This window comes from Heteronotia binoei, chromosome 5 (assembly GCF_032191835.1).
Source record: "Heteronotia binoei isolate CCM8104 ecotype False Entrance Well chromosome 5, APGP_CSIRO_Hbin_v1, whole genome shotgun sequence".
Classification (NCBI taxonomy): domain Eukaryota; kingdom Metazoa; phylum Chordata; class Lepidosauria; order Squamata; family Gekkonidae; genus Heteronotia; species Heteronotia binoei.
Genome location: NC_083227.1, coordinates 127273410 through 127291488, shown reverse-complemented (window position 1 = coordinate 127291488; position 18079 = coordinate 127273410). Strand labels below are relative to the sequence as shown.

General features: G+C 39.8%; 2 protein-coding genes across 13 annotated transcripts; one reads left to right on the top strand and one right to left on the bottom strand.

Moving 5' to 3' along the window:
- Positions 1–1637: 1637 nt before the first annotated feature.
- HNRNPH1 (heterogeneous nuclear ribonucleoprotein H1) lies at positions 1638–17902 on the bottom strand. Of its 12 annotated transcripts, none has more exons than XM_060240349.1 (13): positions 17590–17902; positions 8582–8716; positions 7680–7835; positions 7371–7514; positions 6069–6207; positions 5027–5205; positions 4868–4939; positions 4677–4810; positions 4397–4532; positions 4120–4203; positions 3971–4021; positions 2963–3055; positions 1638–2383 (listed from the first exon to the last, which is right to left on the bottom strand). In XM_060240349.1, the coding sequence occupies exons 1-13, from the start codon at positions 17636–17638 to the stop codon at positions 2265–2267; spliced, it is 1491 nt and encodes a 496-aa protein (XP_060096332.1). In that variant the 5' UTR covers positions 17639–17902; the 3' UTR covers positions 1638–2264. The 12 variants fall into 12 exon arrangements, with proteins under 12 accessions (XP_060096332.1, XP_060096335.1, XP_060096333.1 ...); XM_060240352.1 differs by having other exon boundaries at positions 4677–4789; XM_060240350.1 differs by having other exon boundaries at positions 8582–8710.
- Positions 9275–16184, top strand: LOC132572858 (deoxycytidine kinase 2-like). Its single transcript, XM_060240362.1, has 7 exons — positions 9275–10288; positions 10935–11050; positions 11340–11533; positions 11978–12125; positions 13618–13733; positions 15176–15275; positions 15763–16184. Exons 1-7 carry the CDS (start codon positions 10189–10191, stop codon positions 15784–15786), a joined length of 798 nt encoding a protein of 265 aa, XP_060096345.1. The 5' UTR covers positions 9275–10188; the 3' UTR covers positions 15787–16184.
- Positions 17903–18079: the final 177 nt, after the last annotated feature.

Here is an 18079-nt window from a genome sequence, read left to right as displayed (position 1 = left end):
GCCCTAACATAAACTACCAGTAGCTGGTGTGAGTGGAGCAGCGGAGGATCTTAATGCCTGGGTACCAGCCGAATAAAATGTCTTGCCCAAGGTATCAATTCCCCTCCCCCCCCCAAGAAAGGGGGCTAGAGAGTTCGGTCCCCAGTTCATGTATCATACACATATGATCCGGCCAAGGAGGGACTTGGAGTAAGGATCTGCGTAGTTCGAACTTCTTAGTCCTTTATGGCACAAATGCTGGGGGGGGGGGGGGGGGGGCGTGGTGCTAAAACAGCAAATGCCAAGCAAAATGATGTTAAACACCATTGCAGTGGTCGAGGGTTGAAGTTGATAGGAGAAAGCGTCAGGGTATAGTCTAATGCTTTCATGCAGTCGCCATAGGAGCTAGGGTCATCTGGTTAGTCTTCACCAAAATGAGTTAGAATATAAGGCAGAACAGTGAAGGAATTATATAAAGGTAGTTATGAGGGAAAATATGCAAGAAAAATCTAGAGTTTAAGAGTTAGATAAAGGCAAGGCCTGATCTAAGCTGCTCTCCCTGTAGAGGCAGGAAAAGAACTGGAGGGCAGGTCATTCCGAAGGCACCAACAGGAAGCAGAAAAAAGTATTTCCTGCCTCCCTGAAGGATGGATGGGAATAACCTAGAGATGGCCGAAGTCCAGTCAAATTAACTGGATAAATGTGCACAAAAGTCTGCAGCAGAAAAAATCCCATGCAATATTTGTATTAGGACCAGCAAAACCCCAAGTTCCCCAGAACTTACATCATAGAACCTAATGATAGGTTCCTTGCCCATTTAAAACATCCAGCCTGAAGAAAATAAATAAAAAACTCAAGTTTGTCCTATTGTGTCTCCTTGCGGTTGGCCCTCAAAGGATACTACAGGATTTTTTTTGGCCCAATGCAGCTACCCGAGACCTAAATTCCACCATTAAGGGTATGAGTTTATCAGCCTAAGGTGAAACACCACTACTCAGATTGGCTTGCTACTGACCTATTACCTTGTGCAGCTGTTTCCAGAATTGTTCAGACAAGGATCTCTGCTGTCAGCATTTAAGGATGCCTCCCCAATACTGTATACAGACATTTGATCCACTATTGGGGATTTGCATTTTCCATGCGTTTCTTTTTTCATGGTCTTCCCAATGGCCACACGCTTTTGTTGGACAAATGCAGTTCTCTGCAACTTAACACGAAGGTCACAGGCTCACCTCTCCTTTTACGTTCCTCCTTTACTTTCTAGGAGTTCCACTCATTTCTTTTAACTGAATTTTGGGGCTGCTTGGGACATCCATATTCTCCCCACACACAGACCTTGCACTTAAAAGGCCTAAACTCTGGAGTCCACCCTTTGTTCTACATGTGGCCATTTGAAAGTATAGCCACAAAATGGCTTCCATGGGAGATATCAAGGAAGTCACAAAATGGCTGCCAAATATATTTCCCTAACAAAATCTACACACAGTAAAACATGTTTTCTCCAACCCCACTTTTCCTTTCACCAGGGCCAAACGCTTCAGAGAACTGGCTCCACTGCAGAATTCCATACCTGCCTGATCCAGGGGAGCATAGAGGGAAATGAGCTTTTCCTCCAGATGAAGTGTTTATCACAATTACTCACTTGAAATCAAGAAAAATTCCAGTTTTAAAAAGGATGTTTTATTTCAACAAGTTTCACTTAGCGCAAATACACCAAAAAGTAAATCACAATACAATGAAAGATTAAATCAAGGCCTCAGATTTCGTACGAACACCAAGACCAAAATCCTAAAGGTAGCTGTATTGCGTCTCATTTCCCCATTAACTTAAAAAGCTTAAACATGCCTTACAAGATATTAAAAGAAAAAACTAGAACTAACATGCCAAATGTTCACTTTTGAGAGTTGCCAACACAGCTCCTATATCTTGTTTGTACAAAAAGCATGTTCCTGAACATGCACTGAAAACAGTTTGGTGTTATATGGTATAAGAGCAACACTTAACATAATTGAAATAGTTTTAACCTAAATATGCTTACTGCTCAAATACACTCCTACAACAAAAACTGGAAAAAATCTGAAAATTGTTTAACAGGAAATTCTTTACTTGACTGTTACACTCTAGATGAATGTTTCAGTAGATTCAAAAAAATACTGAACCTGAATGTTTTAAAATGATCCTGATTCACTTACAAGTAAAGCATAAATCACAAGCTTGTATTGCAAAACTGTTAAACTTAGTTTTTTGTTTTTTAAAAAAAGTTGTCAAAAAGTCAGATGGCCGGTTTACATTCCCCAACCACCACTCATATTGGACATGTTAGACATTCCAGCCATGCCGTTCACTCCCATGGATGCCCGATTGCCGCTACTATAGTAGCTGCTGTTCATTGCACTCTGGTTACCTACAACAAATAACATGCATTAGACAATTTAGTGCAAAAATAACAGCCCTAGGAACACACATTCTCCTCCCCACGTAACCCTATTATCCCACTTGTATCACCTTGCATATTCCTACTATACTATCAAAAAGACAACTTTCTTCTGTTTAATATCTGTTTCATTAAGTTCAATGCTCTATAATGCCAACTGCAAACCAGTTTCCTAGATGTTCTGTAAGCTTGTGCAAAGGAAATCCTAAAACATCTTCAATGCCTTCCTTCTATTGGAAAAGAGTAGTACACATAGCACTTCTCACACCATGAAACTGACTGACTATTCCACAGATACTGACCCAGGCTAGCACTGCACCAGCGAACAATCTAGTTTTAGACAAAACTGGTTTGAGCAGCAGCTAGGAGGAAACCTTTCCTTTGCTTCGCTTAACTTTTTATTTCCTAAGATCGTAAAAGGTAGCTTAAAATTAAATACTTGAGACAATTTCAGCATATTTGATGTTAATTTGCCGAAGAAATCAATCCTTAGAAAAAATACTAGCCAACTCTTACCACACCCCTCTAAAACTAATAAAAACATCTTACCATATCCGCTCATGCTGCTTTGACCACCGTAGCCTCCTCCATAACCTCCACTCAACTGTTGGTTAGCTGGACCACCGTAACTGGATTGGCTTCCTTTCAAGTTAACAGCAGGTATGTTAAGACCTTGATTAGCATTTTTTAAATAAGAATCTATAGAGAACATGCTACCTAAAAACAGCCAAAATCTGCTCTTGTTTTCACTGTTACCTGGCCTCTAATTTGAAAGGTTCTTCCTATTTTATTTGCTCTTTCACTGCTAGAGGAAAAATTTGCAGAGAGCTGTTACAGTTCCAATTAGAAAGTGGCTTTGTTCTTTCTTTGTGCCATTTTTACTCCTTGCAGCCAGAAGGCACTTCAGAAACAGAAATCAACAAGTACACCCACACATCTTAAGTGGTAATAAGTGACATATATATATTAGTGCTTGCTTAGCATTTAAACATGCATCTCTCTGAAGTGGAATGCCAACTGGTGGCCACAGATTTTCCATATCAGTGCCTAGTAATTCTATTCTAGATTACAGATGTCATATGCAAAACAGCTTTCTATTTATCTAAGAAAGCTAATTGTAGCTAGTATATGGAGAATACAACCAATTCCTACCCCATTTCAGTAGCTATGTAAAACTTTTTTGCAGTTGAATATATGAAGCTTGCTTTTTAAACTTCATCTTTTTATCTTGTGAAACACAAAATCTAAGCCACCTGAACCATTCTGCAAAGTGCTGTAAAAGCAGCATATATCCCAAGCAACAGATGAAACTAGCCACCACTTGTTAGAATAAAAACATTTTAAAAATCAGAAGACAGGCTTCAAGATAATTCTTTTAACTCTTGTACCCAAATTTTAGGGCAGTCCCACAAAGCACCAGGCAAAAAAGAAATCACTATGACAACTGTTACCAATAAAATTCCACCCACCACCATAGTCTTGAATAAAATATTGACAACAACTATCAACCACCCTTCATTCATTCACACCAGCAAATAAAGAAATTAAATGCTATACCTGCCAGCGTGTTAGTGTTCCAGTCCTGAACTACACCTTCTGTCTCCTTGACTGTGATTGGAAAATAAATTTCAGTTGTAAAGGTCTTGTACAAGATTATCCAACTTTGAAAATTACCCAAAATGAAAAGTGAACTGCTTTGCACATACCCATTGCTCCCATCATCTGACTGCCATATGCACCACCACTTCCTCCAGCTGTAGAATTCAAGAAGAGTTCTACATATCTGTGTTCTGAGGAAATACAAACACAGATAACAAGGTAACTCATAAGAATTCATACGCCTTCCTTGACAAGCAAGCATCTTCAATGCCAAGACTAATATTTACAACCAAGATTAACAAGTAATACCAACACACATATTAAATAGAATCCTGCCATCCAGAAGCAAAAAACTCTACCTTAAAAAAGGCAACTTAAACTTACGCATATTTGCTTTGTCTTTAGACATTGCAGCAACAGCATCCTCATGAGTAGCAAACTCAACATCTGCCTCCCCTGTTACTCGACCATCAGGTCCAATTTCAATGTGGACTCTTACAGGATTCAAAGGTGAAAAGAACTACATAGAGAATATCAAACAGAAGCCATTGTTAATTTGCTTTAAAATTCTGTGATGCTCCCCAAAAAAGAACTGGATAGATTAAGGACAAGATATACACAAACTTGCTCCAAAAATACAGTCTGCCAAAGTAAGTCTACTTACATTGTAAATGTCATTCTCTGTAGCTCTGTATGGTAATCCTCTCATATGTACACAGTGACCAGTTGTGCTTTGAAAAGTGGAGGATCCATCGCCATACCTATGGTCTGACATTCCTGTGGAGAGAAGAGTCCATTCTAAATCTTGTGTATGTAGAAAAAGTTACTTCATTTGCCCTAATCAAGAATCCTTACCTCTTCCAAATCTATCAGATCCAAAGCCATAGCCATCATTATACCCATTGTAGTCATCATAGCCACCATAGCCTGCAAGCCAGAATTTAAAATAACATTGAAGCAAATCTTCTACAGGTGCATTACAGGACAACTATATTTTAAATGCTATATACGTACCTCCACCATAAGCACCACGCCTCATTCTTTCAAATCCACTTCCTCGGCCAAGGCTATTATAGCCTCTTCCCACGCCTGGCCGGTCATAAGGACCTGGCCTCTGCATGGCCATTAGTTTGCGGGGAGGATCATAATGAGTACGCACTTCTGCTCTGCTGCTCTTGAAGATTTCAATGTACCTAAGGAAGTTTACACATAAAAGAAGCTAAGTTTTCCTTATCTTGCACACTAGTTTATACAAAGCAATACAATTTATACCACAGCCTTGGAACTGGCAACTTTAAGCCAGAATTGTTTTTTAAATTATGGATCTTAATCCAAGGCTATAACAATTCAATTACTGAGCATTTGTAACCTTAAGGGTTAGGGACAGCAAACTGGTTTAATCTTCAGGACAATCACAGAATGCACCCTGGAGGGAAATATCCACTCAACAGGACCCACATTTTGCTCATATGGCAATACACAAAGATAGGGTTAAAAAGCCAGCCTCCGCCAGAATTTTAACCCATATGCACACTTCAAAGTGTGTGCTCATTTAGCCATTCCTCGCTTTTGCATGGCACATGAACATTAAAAGGTGCATGCTTTAATTAAGTCACAAAATTTAGAATAAATACCTTTGTGACATTTTGGAAATTATGTTAATGTGAAAAATTACAAGAAAATGTTACATCAATCTATAGAACATATTTAACAATTATATTTTCTTAGTGTAATAAGAAGCTAAGTGTCTTTAGAACTATAGGCATAATTGGTGCTATTAGAAAAATTTAAAGCCATAGTCTCTCGACTTCCTTAATTGTGAAAATTAAACATATTTAACAGTTTTAAGTTATCTACAAAGCTAACAGCAGAACTAGAATTTCAGCTAGTCTGCACATGTGTGAAAGAAAAAAACAACATTTACAACTTATATTGGAGATGTTAGTAGGCTATAGCATTACATATTATGAGGTGAGCATTTCAGAAGAGAGAATATGGATTTAATTACAGTTTACCATAAGAAGAGCGACATATCCAACCAACCATCCATCCCCACCTGTGCCCTATTCTTTCCTTGTGTTTCTTTAGAGCCTTTTCAGCTATTTCCTGTGAAGCAAACTGCACGAAGGCCTCCCCCGTACTCCTCCCCTGGAAGTCCACCGGCAATGTTATCCCATTTGGCACGATTTCCAACCCTTCAACCCAAGGACAAATAACCCCAGTAGGGGGGTAATATTAACATCACAAGCCCAATCATGATTTTCTTATAGCTTTAAAATACACCAGATGTTATACTTTAATTTCAGAACACCATTCTAGTAACACTATAACAAAAATATACAAACACTATTTGACAGATTCTTAACTCAGCCTGCTTGCAAAAAGACTACATTTCTGTAACTTTAGTTCAATATTTTCTCTAATTAACACAGGTTGTGTTAAGGAAATAATAAAAGCCATAACTTTACTAAAAATATCAATTATTTCAATATAAATTCCTTTAAAAATACAGTATGGTCATTTATACAATCAAAAGCATCTACTTTAACTTGCTTAAAACACTACATGCAACATTCAATGGTAGTAACAAAAGTAATTTTTACACTTTCATATTTATTTCAACAAACTATAAATGCACACAATAAAGTAGGATCTATAAAGCAGAAAAATGTTCAATAAAAAACCTAACATTGCTCAAGTTGATCATATCATAATGCAACATAAAACACATTCAAATTTATCTGAACTACTATAATATATTCTAAAAATTCTAGGAAGTTACTTTTCTACTTAAATATATTCCTTGTTTCTCATATGAACAGTATTTCCATGCCAAGCCAGTTTTTATTATGCAAATAATCATAAGATGCTGAATTGCAGAACTATCCTAGAACATACAAAATGTCTCTTCAGTACCTTGATTGCAAAAGTTTATTTCACAGAATTTAATTCCACTTCCCACCAAGCTAAGCAACATTATCACAATTACTCATCCATGTTCCAGACACTAACATTTTTAGTTAGACATTTTAAATGCTTAGCTGAGCAGTAGCAGACTTAGAATTGTTAAAATGCTTTTGCTCCAACCTATTAGTATCTATTTAAACAACATACTATCCAAATCCAAAATTTGTAGCACTTAAATTAAGATCAACTTAGTTGATATTTGAAATTTTGAAGGTAGTTCCCAAATCATAAAATAAATCAGGGTTTGATTTAAGTAAACTATACACAAGCCTGTTGCAAAACTGGCAGTTTAGTCATGTTTTTATTAACGTAAGTAGGCACTAGGTTCAGCACTTCTAGAATTCTAATCTTTACCAAATGCAGCTATAGCTTTCATTTATACCCCACATACCTGAGAAGAATTGAACAATTTCTTCCTTGCTACAACCAAATGGAAGTCCTCTAAGCCGTACAAAACCATCATTAGCAGTATCAGGGCTGTTAGGACCAGTATGCTTCAGAACCCAATCCATTTCAACGTTGTTTGACTTGAAGACTGGAAGAGGCACTCAGAATTAATGAATTTTGGAATTTAGCATAAAAGCTCAATGCACAACAATCATTTGGAGGACAGATTCACATTACATTCACAAAAAAGTCATGCATTTAAACTCCACCCAAATCAAAAGCTAGTCAGTTACTATGTCAATTCAATCCAAACCTTCAACATATCTGTGTCCCATTGTTTCTCTGTCTTTTTTCAGTGCTAGCTTCACATCTTCTTCGGTTTCCAGTTCAACAAATGCTTCTCCACTTGGTCTTCCTTCCCTTGTGTAGATAAAACGGACCCCTGAAGATCCATTTAGTATTTTGCATTCTAAGAGAAAGCAGACAACAAGTTTAACCCACAGACCATGGTTGGAAGTAAATCCTGAGTTCAGTAAAGCCAGAGCTGCAATTTTAATTATACATACTGAAAACTTATTGGAAGTGAATGTACCTTCCTCTGAAGTAAGAAGAATCTAGCCAGAGTATGAAAAACCAGAGATAAAAAGCACAGATTAACAATACAAAGCAACACCAAATTACACAGGCCCTGCTGTGAATTATCTAAAAATTAGCACTATGGAAAAGGTAAGACAACACAAAGAGTTAAAAAAGGAGAAACAAGAAATAAATCCCAAAAGGATTCAACTTTGTTCACATCTATTATACTTTACATTTCATTTGCTATTTTTAGAATCACATTTCTTGGAACTAGTTACTACTTCACCACCATCATCCTAACGTTCTTAAATCTGTACCTTAAAAAATATGGTCTTTATAAAATCTAAACCACCTGAAGTCATGAGGAAAGGTAGCATGTTTTAATAGCTCCTGAAATTAAAAGTTAAGCTGCATCCTCTCTTGCCGCAAGGAACGTTTCACCTTAGGCCTACCCCCATTTGGTGGCAAAAGACTGAAGTGAATCCATCCTGCAACCTAAAAATAAAATACCACGGAGGAAACAAATAACACATGCTCTTCCCATTTCTAAAGAATATTTAAAGTCCCCCAAAAATATACCATGAATGCCATGTGGCGTGGGGGAGGGGTCGAAAAGAACCAGGAAACAGCACTTACCCGAAAAAAATCTCTGTACCTCATCCGCAGAGCAGGACCAGGGCAGCCCACGCACTTTCACGACATAACCCTCTCCGCCTTCGGTGTTTAGCATCATACTGGAAGTGAGCGTAGTCTCAGTTTCGCCTTCTGTTGCTACGGGGCAGACAAAGAAGTCGCCACACTGAGTGGGACATAACATCGGCAACCCAACACACCCTCTTGTCTGCAAACTTCCCGGTTGCCCACCCCTCCTCCCACACTTATTCTGTCACCCAAAAAACAAAATCGTTCTTCCCCCACGTACACATCGCAAACGGATATTCTCCTCCGGCGTAGCGTAGGCGGTTTTAAGGGTTTCTTCACCTCTCTAACTCAGAAAGCCGATCGGCGGTGAGCGTTAGGAAATGGCGCCGAGCGGTTGTTTGCGCTTCCGCTCGGCCGATCTCTGGCGCCGCCTCCGCCTCACAAAGAATAGGCCTCAGCCACCGCTGGCAACTCAGAAACGAGTCGGCTATGGAGTAGGACGCCTGATCAACGCAGATGCTTCAGAAAAGACTATATTTACCGGCCGCTAAACTGAGAGAACACCCACCCAGCTCACCTGTTTCTAAAGTCTGGCGCGGCGTGGCCGAGAATAAAGCAGAAAGGGCATGCGCGTACTTAAACCATACAGCGCACGCGTCTTACCGAGTTCAACCCCCCCCCTTTTTTTCCAGGGCTATCCACGCATGCTCTTTAACAACAACCACCTCTCGCGATTCTAAGACTTCATCAGTTATGCGCCTACAACGAGAATAATACGCACGGAACCAAATATAACGACTATGCATAAAACCGGGCAAGTTCATTCCAATCCTGCCCCTCCCCAGTTCCACAATCTACTCTACTTCCCGCGAAAGAATACCACTCGTGTCTTGCGCATGCGTCCGAGAACAAAGCCCTGATCTTCAGTCCGTGCATTCAATTTGTGCTGACTCAACGCTCAAGCCCAAACATTTAGAATACAGCTCGCGTTTTATCAAAAACTCAAATCACAGATTAAGCAGCATTCAAAATTACATTACTGAGCTTTCATACTCGATCGTTTCGAACAACTGCCAAAGTGCCCTTAGAAGGCAACTAGAAAACCACGAGAAGCAGTTATCAACTGTTTTCCAGCATATTTGGATCGATTTACTGCACGATACATTTTCATAACTCCGAAGAGTAAGGACACGGAGTCCTCTACGAATTCCTTCCTTACGTCAAGAGCTACGTCCCAAATGATTTCACTGCAGCTTCCTTTTAAATTAGCAACTCGAATACACGCAGCATGCTAGTGCTCAACTGCGCAGCATGGAGTTAAATTCCCGCTCTATCAATGTAGCACTTCCTGAAACAAGGCCCGACCCACTCTCCTAGCCAGACAAGCAGCACCCGATGGGGTGGGGGGGGGCGCTGTTTACAAATGGCGGATTCGCACTGAATCGACCCAGCCTCCAAAGGAGGGTGGTTTTAGAGACGAAAGGGAGGGGCAAAGGCATCAGCATGATTGGCTAAACAGAGGCGGGAGTCTTAAATTGAAGAAAGCGCGGGAGCTGCTCAACTCGGTTCTTTCTTGCGGAGTACGTAACCACCGGTTTACGATGCATTCTCCAAGCAAGCGCCTCTGTCCCAGTCCAACCACCTCCTTAGACCGCAGCTTCCAGAAACGCCTCAAGAAAATTTCAATTGAAGGGAATATTGGTAAGTGCTAACCTGCTCTTCAGCCTAGATTTACTAGCTAGATTTGTTAGCTGATACTTTTTCAGCATTCTCTGTTCTAAAAGGAACCTGTCCTAGCTTGGTTTAAGAGAGACTGCTGTAAAACGAAAACGTGTGTCCTCATACTGCGAAAAATGACTGCTCTGCCCCCTCTCCAAACAGCTACAACAACAGCAGCCTCCCACAGCAAACAAAAAAAGGCGCCAAATTTCAGGAAGGAGTACTTTGAGAGTCATCCTGATCTAACTAGCCTGCAGTAAACAATTATTTCTTGCTATTCTTACAGATGAGTGCCTTATTTTCAAAGCATTGCCGCAAAGGATGGAAATTTAAATAGGTCACTAGGTTTGACTCTTTTCAACACCTCAGGTTCCCTTCCTCTGATTTTTACAGGACATATTGTACCATTTAGTATTTTATCCTCTGGAAATTAGAACTCAAGTCAGGGATGATGAAATATCAATCTATTCCAAATCAGGACTTACAAGTAGTATCATAATTAGGGTGCACATAAACATGCAGATAAGCATTTGAAAATTTTAGAAGGTGGCTGTGCACAATAAAACACAGCCCTTTATAATATATTGCTCCATGTCTGGTTACAATGTCCACTAATGTCTTCCAACAGCTGCAGGGAAGTCCACATTTGTACGTATTCTAGAGAAACACAATGATGAATGGGAAGTAATTCCTGAACCAATAGCTAAGTGGTGTAACGTTCAGACATCCGAAAATGAACATGAAGTAAGTACAATAGCATTTGTGTTGAGGAGGTAAGATAGCAGTAACTAACTGGTGTTTTAAAAAGAATATTCTTATAATATTCTGCAGTTCCCAAGAGTAGTCAAATATAGCCAGAGGGAAACTAAGTTACAAGTACTCCAACTTCAAGTAAAAGATTTTTGATACTGTAAGTGTTCAGATTCAAAATACTTTATGCTTTGTATAAAGCATACATATTGAATGTCAGTTTTACTTTCTAAAATGAGGGGAGTGTAAATTCATTTTTGAAAAATTCCATTTCTGCTATCAGGAGCTTTCAACATCACAAAAGAGTGGAGGAAACCTGCTCCAGATGCTGTACAGTAAGCCTACAAGGTGGGCTTATACCTTCCAGACATATGCTTGTTTAAGCAGAGTTAAAGCACAGTTAAAACCCATCTCTGTCAAACAACATGAAGCAGAACATCCTGTGCAGTTTTTTGAGAGATCAGTCTACAGTGATAGGTAAGAGCATTCATTCCTTCACACAGACAAATAATTAAGAGGCATCCTATGAAGCAGACCTACCAAGAATGCATTATGAATAGTCATTTTGATGTAAATTCCTAAGTAAAGTCCTTAAAAGTGTTACACATACACTAGCAGAAACATCAAAATTAATTTTCCAACATTAAGTTAACAAATACAAATTCAGCGATTATATTTATATAAATATATTTTATATCTTGGATGCAAGATATATTTATATCTTGGATGCAAAGTTCTTTATATTTTGCAATTTTTTCATTTGTAATCCACACAGTCAATAGTTTGTTAGGGCTATTCCCACTTACCTGACTTGATAGGCAAAAGTGGAGTTCAGAGAAAGATTTTAGATTTAATATCCAGATGTTTTATATTGCAATCCTAGTGCATTCTTGTACTCAATGTAATCAAATTGCTTTACAGGTATATTTTTGCCTCCAATTTATTTGAATCAGGAGATATCAATGAAACAGAGTGGGCAATTTATAAGGACTGCCATGCATGGCTTCTGAAACAGTTTGAATCAACCATGGAGTTAGATGGTATTATCTACCTCCGAACAACCCCCCAGGTATGTTTTTTTTCCAGTCCAGTCTAGGTAGCTTAATATAATATTGTTAGTGCCACCTAGATATTTCTCTCTATGTGAAATGAAATACAATGCAATACAATATAAAGAGATTTGTGGTGCTCTGGAATTTGTAATTGTACTGTGGGATCCAGCCTCTGGCTAAGCTAAGATTTAACCAATTCCTGTGTGCAGACCACTCTTCAGACCTACCTCCTCAGCTCAGCTACTTCTCAAGGTGAAGGACCTTTATGGTCCCAAGAATGATTACCACGGTTTGAGATATTACTGAGGCAGCACAGACAACTGCAGTACTTGGGCTTACCCTTAAAAGCTAGTTTAGATACACAATGTGTCCACCCTACTTACTTAAATCAACAGTAGTCCAGAGAATAAATCTAATGGTACACCTCACAACCTTTCTAATGTCAGATTACTTCAAGAAATTCCACATCATAATCAGTACTTACTGTTGCCTAGAGACATATACTGTGCAGCTCTAAATGCTTAAAGTCTTCATGCTTGTAGGATTTCAATGTTAAGAACACCAAGCTTATTTAAATAAACATTAATAATTAAAACAAAGACATTTCAGTTAAAGGTCTGAATTATTTTCCCGTATTAACTGTGAAACATTTCTCAATTTTGCATTTCTATGCTTTACTATACTCACAAAAAGTAGGCTCTTTCAGTGTTACACCACAGGCCTGTTTCAAAAAAGGGCAAGTTCTTAAATTTTAGGAACTTGTCCTCAACAGCCACTAACTTACTATAACCAAAGCAGCATAAAGGAACAATATTAGCTGAGAACTATTTGTGGAGTACAGTAACACAGGTTACTATGGTTACCCTGTTCTTATGCTGTCAATACAGGACAGCAGCCATGGGGCTTCCCAAATGCCTCCACCGGGGCTTTTTCATTTTTTTAAAAAAGTACGCTTCTATAATGAAAGGAACATGCTTTGTTTTAAAAACCATACACAGATTATAATTCCTTTAAAAAAACAGTAATGGAGGAAAATATGGCAACCTCAAGGTCAGGGGAAATGGCTGCCATGTGGGTGGGACCAAGGAAATTCAAGCTTTCCCACTCACAAAGCAGCCATCCAAGTGTTGTGCAGCACAGCAAATATGTGAGAGATTAGAGAAAATCCGAGGAAAACCCAGGAAATGTCCAATTCATCACAATGCTGTGGAGAAGCAGTGAATGCTTCTGATGGCATGGGCTTGCCTGACAAGGTCAGAAAGATGTTCTACAGAATGTGTAAAATGGAACTGTTCAAGAAGGCATTTTTATAAAGAAAAGGGCTGTGGTCTCAATGTCTGCAATACCATTGGCATTGTTTATTGTAATTCATTGTTTGTTGGATTTATAGTTGCTTTTTTGAAAATCTGATCAAGAGGTGCAGCAGCCACATCTATTTTATTAATGTGAGAATCATGCTAAGAATCATGTCTGCTAGAGTGTATAAATGTATGGCTTTTGAAAACCTAGAAATGCATGGAACGGCTGCAGTGTAGAGGCAGAGAAGAAGAACAAGGAATTCAACTAGAATTTCTGGAGAGCCTTCACTATAAGCATGAAACCTGGCTTCAAGAGAGGACAATCAAGTAAGCATTTCTATTACTTCATTACACAGACCTGCTATGCTAAGTAACTTTCTTAGCTGTCAGTTAAATCACCATTCTGCAGGTTTAATTTAAATCCCATCATTGCCATGTTTTCTAAAGCACATCTTATAGCATCATACCAAAATTGTGAATGCTATGTTAGAGGTTTGTAACTATTTACAAATAGATTCTACTGTTAGCCTATTATGTATAACAAATATTTATTTATTTATTTATTTAAATTTAAATCCCACCCTTCCTACCAGCAACAGTTGAAAAATGTTAAACAGGAACAAAATATTCTGTTAACTCCAACAAAATGGATAAGATACACATTATATGAAAGCTAGTTTAATTCCATTTCTGTGGAGCTTAAAGTACTAAACATTGTTCTCTTCTCCATCTCATATTCACAACCACACTGCGACAAAGGGTAAAGGCAATGTGTACAGCTGTCATATAGCTGCCAACTACACTTCAAAATTAATGAGGAATTCAAATCCAAGAATGCCAATGTGATTTAAAGTTGTAGTGAGATAATTGTGGACTGCTTCCGGGCAAACCTTGTATAGTGGAATGTTCAACTGAATCTCTGCTTAAATCAATCTATTCCATTTGAGACACTGAAGCAAGATCTTAGGTTCAAATCCCAACTCAGCAACGGAAGCTTAATGGATGGTCATGGGCCAGTCACACCTTCAGACTAACCTTCCACAATGGATTGTTATGAGGATATAATAGAAAACTGTATTGTAAATTGCCTTGGGTCCCCATTCTGATAAATGTGTGTAAGTTATGACTAAAAATATGGCAGAACAGGGGTCCCCAATCTCTAACCCTGAGAATATGGGCTTAGAACAGGGGTGGCCAAACTTGCTTAATGCAAGAGCCACACAGAATAAACTTCAGATGTTTGAGAACCACAAGACAGGAAGGAAGTTTGGGGGAGGGGGTGGTGGAAAGAAAGCACTTCAACTTTAAATGTGTTCTCCAAGGTGCCAGCTGGCTTCATGAAGCAATTTAAAGAGAAATGCCTTCTACTAGTCAGCCAATAGGGCCAGTGGGGTCTTTGTGAGCCACACAGTATGTGTGAAGCAGCCAGTTTGGCCACCTCTGGCTTAGAACGTTTTCCACAGGGGGGGAATCCAAGGAAACCCACATCATTGCCTCTGAACACTTCTGAAATTGAGACTATGACTAGGCAGAATCACAAAATGGCTGCTATGGGATACTGGGACCCAAATCACAGAATGTTTGAAGGTTCCACGTCAACCATCCTCCTACAGTGGTGGCAGCAGTCTCTGAACTGGTATTCCTGTAATCACATGGAGTTGGAAGAATGCCCCAACTGGTTTGGGAGCAAAGCAAGGGAGCACCACAGTGGGTAATGAAGGACTACAGATTGAAATATATTTACAGTGCAAACTAATTTTGCTTTGTAGGGTGGATTTTGACAATCTTAGAGACATACCAATTCTGGTTCTAGATGTTAATGAAGATTTCAAAAATGATGAAATAAAACAGCAGTACTTATTGGATAAAGTAAGTATCACAAATAGTATCTCATCCATACTTCCCTTAGCAAGGTTTCTTAACTTGATTTCACTTGCCTGTTTTGCAATTTAGAATGGAATTTAGAAAAATTAGTACATCAACAGTGTAATCCTAGCACCATCAATTTAAATACACTTGAAAATGTACAGCTATTATGATTGCACGGAAAGTATTTGAAGAACTGTGTTCAGACTTAAAAATAATCCTTTACTACTGAATCCTTTTCCTATACAAAAACAGTGAAAGATGCCCCCTTTGTTTTTAAAAGAATCCAAAAATAAGAGCTAGGAATTCTCATTCACATAATATAAATCAATATAGTAAGACTGTAAAGTATAAATTAGGCAGTATGTCAGAAGGTCTGCATGTCAGTATGATTTAAATGAAGTTGGGTTTTAGTTTTTGGAAGGACAAAGGCAAGACTCCCAGGATTCTGAATACTTTCCTAAATACACAGTTTATGTTATTTTGACAGGTCAAAGCTTTTTTGACTGCTTAGGAGCAAGATGGTGTTCAACCAGGACATCTGGAAATCTGTCATTTTCTAAACTATCTGGAATGGGCATAAATTATCTGCATGTAAATAGTCTCTTAATGCTGTTTTTCTTCTACTTGAGCATGTAAAGTCTGCTATATATTTGAGAATCAAAGCTTTAATGCAACAGCGAAGACACTGAGACTGTAAGAGGCACTCATTTTATGATTGGAGTTGTGTTGAAGCAAGAGAGTGATGATTGACTATGTTTTTCCAAGGACAAAACTTCATTTGTAAATAATTTTAGTATAATGCAATATTAGAAATGTTGTACACCTTAATCATGATAGGTTATGTGCTTATGTCCAAGTGATTAAATATTTACTGCGATTTTGCTGTAATAAACATTCTATAAACTCAAAGTTGTGCAACTATTTCATCTACAACCAGTTCATAGCATAATAAATGATACCCCAAGCAGATGGATATTACTATATTAATAGCCACTTTGTCAAATTAGAATCACCAGAACACTAGGATGGTTAAGAAATGTTACAAACTCCTGAATCCAGTAGCATGCCATTTCTCAGAGGAACGATATATACCACAGATTTACAAAGAAGTCATAGCTTCATTGTTGTTCACGTTAGACATGGAATATGGTCCTGCAAACGTAAGTTACAGTGATTCTGGGTACATTTATGTGGAAACAATGGCTGAAGTACAGATGAGTTGCAGTATTTATGTTTCTTTAGACAGATTAAATAGTTAGATCTTAAGGACCAGGTGTATCCAAGCTACTCAATGTTTTTTCTCTTTATGTACAAAGGCGATTTCTCCCCTCCCCTACTGGAAATGGAGGTGTTTTAACACTTCAGCATTCAGTTTCCAGAAATTGCTTTCAGATAAAAGCCGAAAGGTTTACTTTCTTGGTATGAGGGTTAAAGAATACCAGAGAAGCTCTGCTGCGATGACTGTCATGGTATACTTAAAACCTGTGGTCGTTATCTGTCCTTTTTATTCTATGCCAATGCAGGTATTTATTGATAGTCAAAAGGCTTAATTTGAATGTAGGCCCAAGCAAGGAAACTATATATGCTTAGCCACCGACGCTGTTCGGCTAATAAAATGAGATCGTTAGGGTAGGATTAAAGATAGAACATGGCGGCAACGTTGCCCTTTCAGCGTTTGTGACAGTAGTATTGTGCAGTCTTAATTTGCGGGGGGGGGGGGGGGGCCTTTCTCCAACCAGCCACTAGGCCCGTCTCGCGATCGCCATCAAGTCACGTGTTCCACTCCCCTCCATTTCAGGGATTTCCACTTAGGTGTTACCCAAATAAATAACTTCCCCTCCCGGTACTCAAGGGCAATCGTTCTCCGAGAGCTTCTTTTACCCTCTCTGGCGAGCTACGGGGCGGGCGGTTAAAATGGGCAGTCCCCCCCCCCCTCGCAGCCTACGCCACACTACTGTCATACACTCTAGGCCTCGGAATGGCCGCCGCAAGCGCAGCACGCAAGATTGGGCAACACCCACCACAATGGCGGAGACAGGACGTGTTGAAAGAAAGAACCCGGGGGGGGGGGGGGAGCACTCCTGTCACGCTCCCTACCGAAGGGGGTCTAGGGGAGGTCAAATTCCTCCCCCGCATAGGCAGGCGAAGAGGGACACTTACATATCCTTGCCGAGGCGGCGGGTTTGAGAGGGCTAGCTCGAGGCCCCTCCCCCAGCCTGCGCCAGCGTTCCAAAGGCCGCAGCAACGGCCTCAACGGTCGCTAGGCCGCAGATTCCTTCCTTGTTTCCGCAGCCAATCGGCAAAGCCCACTCACCGAGGCCGGGGATCTCGGGGCCAGTCTCTTCGGTGTGACACGGATCCATCACGTCTGATCTCCTTTCGGGTTTTCAAAAGATCTCCTTCCTCTTCTTCGCCCGGCAGCGAATCAAGCAGCAAGCTAAACAAGAGAAGATGGGCCCCGATTAGCACAGCGCCGCCGTCCCTCTCCGACCGGATCTTTCCCGGATCTAAGGCTTGACTTTGCCTGCCTGCTTCCCTCCCTGCGAGAAAACGAGGCCCGCACGAAGGAAAATAAAATACGCCACCACGCGCTTTTCGTCCCCCCCCCCCGACTCACCAACGCTTCCTCGCAGCTGCTCTTCGCCTCTATAAATAACTCCTTCCCCCACTTGTAGGCTTGTGACATCAGATTAAGTAACCCCTCCCCATCCCCGACCAATGGAACCAGCCAATCGCTTTGTTACAAAGGATCAGAAGAGGCAAGCATCCTCGCTGCACGCATACACCGCTATACCACCCCCCAC

Bases quoted from the DNA above. Each gene is read 5' to 3' on its own strand.
- LOC132572858 (XM_060240362.1), top strand. From the start codon at position 10,189: ATGCATTCTCCAAGCAAGCGCCTCTGTCCCAGTCCAACCACCTCCTTA. The intron at 11,534-11,977 runs GTAAGAGCATTC...ATTGCTTTACAG, and splicing joins AGATCAGTCTACAGTGATAG to GTATATTTTTGCCTCCAATT. The intron at 12,126-13,617 runs GTATGTTTTTTT...TTGAAAACCTAG, and splicing joins ACCTCCGAACAACCCCCCAG to AAATGCATGGAACGGCTGCA.
- HNRNPH1 (XM_060240349.1), bottom strand. From the start codon at position 17,638: ATGGATCCGTGTCACACCGAAGAGACTGGCCCCGAGATCCCCGGCCTC. The intron at 6,208-7,370 runs GTATGTGGGGTA...CTTGGGTTGAAG, and splicing joins AATTGTTCAATTCTTCTCAG to GGTTGGAAATCGTGCCAAAT. The intron at 4,204-4,396 runs GTAAGTTTAAGT...GTATTTCCTCAG, and splicing joins TAAAGACAAAGCAAATATGC to AACACAGATATGTAGAACTC.